The sequence below is a fragment of the Mizuhopecten yessoensis genome, unplaced genomic scaffold (genome assembly GCF_002113885.1).
Source record: "Mizuhopecten yessoensis strain PY_sf001 unplaced genomic scaffold, ASM211388v2 scaffold631, whole genome shotgun sequence".
NCBI lineage: Eukaryota > Metazoa > Mollusca > Bivalvia > Pectinida > Pectinidae > Mizuhopecten > Mizuhopecten yessoensis.
This window is the reverse complement of record NW_018403643.1, coordinates 78,826-86,926: the sequence shown is the minus strand read 5'-3', so window position 1 is coordinate 86,926 and position 8,101 is coordinate 78,826. Positions and strand designations below refer to the sequence as shown.

The window sequence follows — 8,101 nt, the reverse complement described above, 5'->3', positions numbered from 1 at the left end:
GGGGGGGGGGGGGGGGGGGGGGGGGTCCAAATTTGCCCATCCTTTGATTCCAATTATCTTGTGCTGAGGTGAAGACCTAAAATAAGAAAAACACCCATTAACATTCAATAAGTACTTGTTTAGTTTTTCGTAGAAGCATAAAGCATATTTTCTCAAAACAGCCGGAGTTTTCACCCAAAAGACGAATATTTTCAAAGAAAAAATGCACTGAAGGATTATGTATGATGCAACCGAAACTATGGATCATATGCTACAGTATACATATAAAAAACTTGCTTTGGTTAGTTATCAGATATGTACGGACAAATCAACAGTCAGAAGCCATCTCATTCAATGATTTTTTCCAGACAAAAAATGTGTTCATCTTAGAATAAAAGTATCTTATAACTTGTGTATACCAAAAATATTTTGATTATAGATGGACTAGGCCCTGAACTACCAGTGAAAAAAATATCAATCCAAAATATGTGGTCGAACATATTCCAGAAAAGGATCAAATGACTATATGATCTATAGATAAATATTCATCACTATATGTAAAGTCTAATCATTAGGATTGAAAACTGACCGAAAGGAAGAAAAAAATTGTTCTAGTTTGGATGGAATGAGTATTTAATCAACAGAGATCTTCGCAACAGAGAAGATATTTGGAAAAGATTCGATGTTTGACTCCTTTTCAAGATGGCCACCAAAACATTCATTGTACTGCCCAATCAGTTGTCAGATTCATAGACAACTATCAATGGAATTCAGAGATTATGTGTTTGTTTTCTACTTTGCTTATACATATATTAAGGTAAGACGCCGTATGAACAGCTGATGACATTTACAGGTAATGTTTTGCAAGATGCAAGAGTATGAAATGTGTTCGAATGGCAGACATTTTTAAAAAAATAAGGAAGAAAAAATTGTGCAAGGCTTTGAGTTTGTTTTCAAACTGGTGATTCTAGATTCACAGAAAGAAACTTATTTCAAGCTTTGTCGGAATTTATTTGCCCTTGGGTGCAACTGTTTTGGATTTTGAAGATTAATATGATAGCCAAGATTATAAAGTATACTTGATGTAGGAGCACACATTCCAATAGTTCTTTGACCAACTTGGCATCGGCAATAGTACTATTTTATTGGGTTATTATCATTTGGTGTCGTGTTCTGAATTCATACGTTATATTTCGTCTGGCCTTTGTGCCTGGAACAAATCTAATAAGGCCTGAGGTCTTCAGATTGCTTATACACCAATATTTCATATTTTTTACGAATTCTGACTTTGCTCCCTCGGAGAGAGTAAGGTTGTTTTCACCTTCTGAGCCAAACAGTTTGTTTTTGTAAGTAGAAACTTCATTTGATGCGCAAGGTCTCTGTCTGTTGTTTCAGTTTCCGGTGACAAATTGGTCCCCGTATCCAATTGAGACATTCAGTCACAATCTTTAGCACTGCCGCAATTATATCGTTGAAGCAATTTGATACTAATTCAGTTCTAAAATTATCCAATGCTTAAGATGACCATGATACAATCCATCGGAATTTAGTAACTGTTCTGTCCATGTTAGCGTGTAGATCAATGTTGGCTCTGACCAGTCTTAAGAAATGAGGACTTACTGGTATTAATACCCGATTTCTCTAACATTGGCAGGACATCTCTAAAGCCACGATCAACAATTACATTGTCGACTTGCTCACACCATGTGAGCTTGTCTATGTTTTTTCCTGAAGTGCCTGCATATTTCGGGCTTCCAGAGAATGGTCCTACAGTGTCCAACATGTAGCCATCAGGTAGAGCTATGCTCATGAATTTAAGATAATTACGCTTCTTCTGGCAACCGTAAGTCATTATCTGAAGCTTATGGTCAGCCCTTTTTTAATATAAATATATGTACCATCTATTAAGGCTGTCACATCGTCTCCAAAGAATGTGTCCGATAAAAAAGTATTTGTGAAAGTGTATGTACTCAAATGGTAAGGACCAAGGAACACTGGAACTACAGATTTATGCAATACTTTTACTACAGAAGGAAGGGGTTTTGAAATACTAGGCAAGGAAATTAAAAAAAGAAGAGAAAACACTTAACTACAACATATATCAGTTGTCATCATAACCCAAAACAGTAAAAGAGCATTTTGTGTAGTTTTGCTAAAGCAGAAAGAAAGTGACAAAGTATGAATGGATTTTGGGAAACAGTTCGTTGATCAACCTGTCCAAGCTCTGCAGTCAGGGTCGTCCAAGAGACAAAAATTGAGAGTGAAGGTTAATTGGTTCTTTGAAGATATACGACATTCTAAAAGGTCATTAATTATTTCAGATGACCGAAACAATAATTAAGAATTCAAACAACCTCTTCCTTATAGTATAACCTGTGTATAAGGGTTCAGGACATTGCCAATAAGAAGAAATGAGAATGCCCTCACCTTTTTGGGTACATAGGGTACTTTGTCGTGCGGAATTTCCACCACTGAATTGTTGTATACATATTTGAAATAACACTACTTCTTCATAGTATAACAAATGTTGGTATACAAGAATAAGAAGAATGAAAAATCCTATATTTTACATTTAAATTTTCACAAATTTTCGATTAAACTCATATTCTGGATGATAAAAATATTATTAAAAAAACTACAAGAAAGAAAAGGTTCTTTTCTAAGTATAACGATGCAAAAAATACGATTTGTTTTTCAGAAAAATACTTTCAGGATGATATTCCATTAATCGACCCCCTTGCTGTAATTATGTTAATAAATCATCTAAATAACTAGTACATTGATTCAAAGTAATAAGATCGGATGAATAAAGGTTTGAAAAGAGTTAATAGAGCAGCATAAATTTCGTAGCATTTCTGAAACAAGAAGAACAAGAATTATGAGGGGGCAGGCTCCTATGTGAATTTAACATAGCTGGAAATAGTCCCTTTTATATGGTGGCTGATATATGACATTTCGTCTTTTCGCTTTGTCGTTATTTCGTTATTTCGTTATTTCGCTCGGCGTTATTTCTCGGGCAACAAAGCGAAAAGACGAAATGTCATATATCAGCAACCATACTTTTACTATCCAGAAATGTAAACACTCGTTTTCAAAAAGTATGACAGAAACGAATGTTTGTAATATATGCATATATCCATGTTATTTGTTTGAACACATCTGATGCTTTTCTGTAAAAATGAAATATAAATAATACATTTATTATATAAAAACATACAGTACGTTGACTCGCAAAGCACTTTTTGATACTCATATTCTTAAACTCATCAAACATTTTGCAACAAGGTGTTTTGTAGTTAGCATAGCAAAGAGCGAAATTATTACAAAACGGGTTACATCAAGCACATGATAATTAGCAAATGCCGTCACAAAACCGTCACATAAGGTAATGATAAAAATATGTTTTTCATTTTATATCATTCAGGCTGCCAAATCGGAAGTTATGGTAACCACAGCTGTAATGATACTTGCCCAGAAAGCTGTTACGGGGGAAACTGTAACGCTATAACAGGATCCTGCTTCTGTGAGTTCCTACTAGACACATATTGAGCGTATTTATAAAGTAAATCTTATTTCGATATACATACGCACTGTACAAGTAAAACGTAATTTTTACAAAGGTACTGGAGTTTGGGGTAACAAGGACTTTTTAATGCTGCAGTATCTTTTTTATCGTACTTTCATTATTTTGAAACATTAAACACCACATCCTTGCACCTTTAAGTAAATATGTGTTAGTGAGTGGCTTAAAATAATCTGTTCCACAAAATACCAGTTTGAGTTCTTTATCGAGTTACATGTACATTGCAGCGCCATATTCGAAATGTGGAAAGTCTCTGACAAAAACAACATATGTAACAAATATCAATATAATACTCATTTATAGTATTTTGACACTAATGTTACCACTTGTTGAAAAAAAACTAAATGTGTAAGAATAATTTACGCCTGACGATGATATATGAATAAGTGGTTTGTTGATATATTCTTCAATCGAATGCTGATATTTAAGGGCAGATCAGTAAAATTAACTACCTGATGTAAACGTTATATATATAAAGATGCATGTTTATGCATGTTAAGTATTACTACATGTACGTGTATACCTTACCATTATTTGCATTGATGTACATAAACGGTCGTATTTTAGTAGAAATTTCTGTATAAGATTCATACTACATTTTGATAATTTGTTTTAGCTGTCAAACCAACCATGCTTGCTTCCAATGCATATTATGTTACTATAGTTTACCCTCAAAACAATTATATTAATATTTACATTACAGATTGTTTCCCTGGAATGTTTGGTGTTTTCTGTGAACAGCATTGCTCTGCTAACTGTAACAACACTTGCGAGAAAGAGTCAGGTCATTGTATAGGTACGTTTGTCGAATTTATTTTGCACGATTTTACCTAAATTTATCTGTTCTTCCTTTCCGTAGTATGTTGATGTATTAGTAGACAGTTCTACAATGTGTTCGAAAATATAATTTCAGACAACAGCAATGCTCATCAAATTGCCGCGAAGCACATGTAAATTAAACTATATCACTAAAACTGATATGGCTATACTTAATACTCAGCAAAGTTTAATATCACATGAATATTTATACTATCTTAATAATATTTGAAAGGGTGGTCGGGTGGCTCATTTGATAGCGCACTCACTTGCTTCCGTCCACGAAACCACATATTTCAGTCTCACAGCATCCCATATTTGAATCCATAATGCTCGGATTGCTTTTATTTCTCTGCGTCTGATTTTATTAGTGCAAATATATACCTCCATGAGCATCGAGGTGTTAAGCAATGTTTAGTAAGGTATTTAGATCATAATGTATTAGAAAACACGAATTCAGCCGCAGAATTGAAACCATTTTACGCGTATAGATAAGGATAACACATCACGTTTTACATGTCAGAGTGAACATCATATAAACGAATGTGGGTCATTTCGTTCCCTGATATTTCGTCCCTTTTCAAAGGAAATTGTTTCCTGTATATAACATACATGTCAAAACAGAAAAGGGCTATCTTCAATTTATAAGAACATTAATACGTTTAGATATGTGGTATATGTATATCTGCGATAGCTGAAGTCTGTGTTTCTGTTTACCTTAAGTAGAATTATAGTGTGATCAAAACTCTAATATATCAACCTGTGGATGTTAAGATCTTACAATATGCCTTTAGATTATAATTGGATTTTTAGGATAACCACTCAAACGCTGTTGATTGCCGAAATTGCCAACTGTGCGGCTTACGTAATATCCTGTTGTGTTTGTTACTGGTTGAATAGTTCAGTCGGATTAGAAAATATCGGGGTAAATAATAAGAGGTATGTCTGACCTTCAGGAGTAAAACATTATCCTTCTAGAAAACCTTATTTACATCCATACATTTCTTTATGGTAATTTCTATATATTGCTTTCTTTGTTTGTATCTTATTTCCTTTACTTATTATTACTGTTTTCGAATTCCGCTTTATTTTTCCCACAGTCACTAACGATTTCCTCATTCATGACTCATTGGTTTAACCTGCTAGGATGTCATTTTCCATTTAGAGGTAATGTTTAATGGCAATTGTTTCACCTATCGGAAACACATATGATGTATTTTCGAAGGGAAAAATGTGTTTTTCAGATTTAAACACGAATATTATGGTAGAAACAGGTATCAAAACTCGTGATGATTAGTTATCCTCTTTATTTAACTCTCGTTAGTTAATTTTCAAATTGACACTCGATTAACTCACTCAAGTCAGATACACATGATAAGCATCCCTCACTCGTTTGGGAAACTCTATTAAATTCAACTGACAATTTGTGTCCTTCTTGATATAATCCACATGTTTTAATAACCTTTAAAAACTCACTTTTTAGGATGCAAACCCGGACAAAAGGGGGACCTGTGCAATGCTAAATGTTCACCGAATTGTGTGATATGCGATCAGACGTCCGACCAATGTTTTGGTAAGATATGACAATACACACGTTTCAATTAAATTTTCTTTGCTTGCTTTGTTTTTTTTATTTTTTTTAAATATGGTCTCTATTTAAGGACTCTTGCCGTTCTGTCGGGATGTTTTTTACCTGAGCACCTTTATTTTACCAGACATATGGCTTCATTTAGATAATGATAACTATTGTACAATCGAGCGATTTTGTAAACACGTTTTCCATTGTTCAATTGTTGTGATTGATTGTTAATCATATAATGAAATAGGACAGTTAGCTCTTATAACAATGTAATGCTGTGTTTATAATCTCTTTGCCAAATAGGTGGGGTTGTTTTTTAAATGTAAGTGATAGCATGTCACATCCGTGTATTGCAGTCTGTGTTAACGGAAAGTACGGAGACGACTGTGAGCAGGATTGTTCTAACAACTGTAAGAACAGATCGTGTATGAAGGAAAATGGATATTGTCTAGGTAATTAGCGAATATAAGTTTAATGTAATGTCATATTGCAAATATTTATAAAACATATCGTTTTCCAGATATTACCTTACCTTTAGCGTTTTATTATGAAGATGACAAATTTAAATAATATCTTAATAATTACTGTAAAAATAAAAAGGGCAAATCGACTTAACAATAAAAAAAAACTACAAGAAAGGAGAGAGAGTAATCAAAAACGCATGTTGGAAGGCACAGTAATATCGACTGTGCTTCTGAATTTCCACGACTACAGAGCCTCTGTGTTTCTATCTAACATAAGACAATGTCATTTTCTAGATGTAATCTATAAGGTATAATATGCTTATATTACAGACTGTGTAAACGGAAAGTACGGGGACATGTGTGGCCAAGATTGTTCTGACAACTGTAAAGACCATTCATGCATGAAGAACAATGGGTCCTGTCTCGGTAATTAGAGTATAGACTTTAGCAGATATTAATTCTGTGGAATATCGTATTGTTAACACAATATTACACAGTAGTATTTAACATGAATATTTTCGGTGAAAATCTTATAATGAAAAATCTCCTAAAATATTTGTTTGGAGATGATAAATAAACATAGCTCTATATTTCTCTCTTTCTTTTATTAGGCAAATGTTTACATATTCAATACCAAAAAAAACAAATCGAACTTATTCTTAAATGTATCAGAGTATAGAATGTTTGATATTGATATTTTCTTCCTTTTTAAAAGAATGTATTACTGGAAAGTATGGTAATGATTGTACAACTAATTGCTCTGACGACTGTAGAGGCAAAACATGCATGATGAGCAATGGACATTGTATAGGTAAGCAGTATATTATATACAATTTCTTCGTGGTTAACATGACAACAAAAATATTTTGCAACATTCATTAAGTACCGTCAATAAATCATGCAAACAAAATGTATATACACGCTAAGTGTATATATCCTGTCTATTCTAAATTTTAAATCAAGGCGTTCAACATCACACTCCTTAACTATTGAGTGCAGATGTTATTTATTTCAATTGACATTGTCATTGTCCTTAAATCACATTGAAACAAAATGAGACAGACATATCTTATATAAAGAAATAACTCTTATCTCATGTCATGTAGTACATGTACATTTTCAATGTAAATAAAAACTTACTAGATGACTTTTAAGACGACAGTGGATTTTGTGCAATGGAAAACCCGATTTGAGTGTGAGGGCCACCGTGCCATCAAACGGCGGATTGCAAAGTCGAAACCTATGCTTTATTTCACAAAGTAAAGTCGACTGCGTGTCGGAATATTCACAGTTACTGATGCACTTCTGTTAATACTTGTAATTGTTTGTTGATTATTTCAATTTTTTTTTCTTCACAATACGTGACATACTTTTGAAATGTTATTAATGCAATAAATGTGTTTATTTAACAGAATGCATCAATGGGAAGTACGGGGACGTGTGTGACAAAGATTGTTCTGACAGCTGTAAAGACAGATCATGCATAAAAGAAAATGGATATTGCCTAAGTACCGTAATTAGTATACACCTAACGGGTACAAATACTGCACCATGAAAGTTATATCTGCATGTCTATATTTCCTACATATAACATTTAACGATAAAATTATGAAAGCTATAAATAGATTAACGTTTGTTAGATTATGGCAATACTTACTAGCACACTATTAAAAGGGTTAA

General features: G+C 33.3%; 2 protein-coding genes across 2 annotated transcripts in view; both read left to right on the top strand.

The window, feature by feature from the left end:
• Positions 1–6,855, top strand: part of LOC110451189 (cell death abnormality protein 1-like) — a 22,831-nt gene extending 15,976 nt beyond the window's left edge. Inside the window, exons 4-8 of the mRNA XM_021499068.1 lie at positions 3,404–3,502; positions 4,266–4,358; positions 5,862–5,951; positions 6,314–6,409; positions 6,752–6,855. Coding sequence (XP_021354743.1) covers positions 3,404–3,502; positions 4,266–4,358; positions 5,862–5,951; positions 6,314–6,409; positions 6,752–6,855 — 482 coding nt within the window. The remainder of the gene's footprint in view (positions 1–3,403; positions 3,503–4,265; positions 4,359–5,861; positions 5,952–6,313; positions 6,410–6,751) is intronic.
• Positions 1–8,101, top strand: part of LOC110451269 (scavenger receptor class F member 1-like) — a 141,874-nt gene that overhangs the window by 124,488 nt on the left and 9,285 nt on the right. The gene's annotated exons all lie outside the window — the stretch shown is intronic.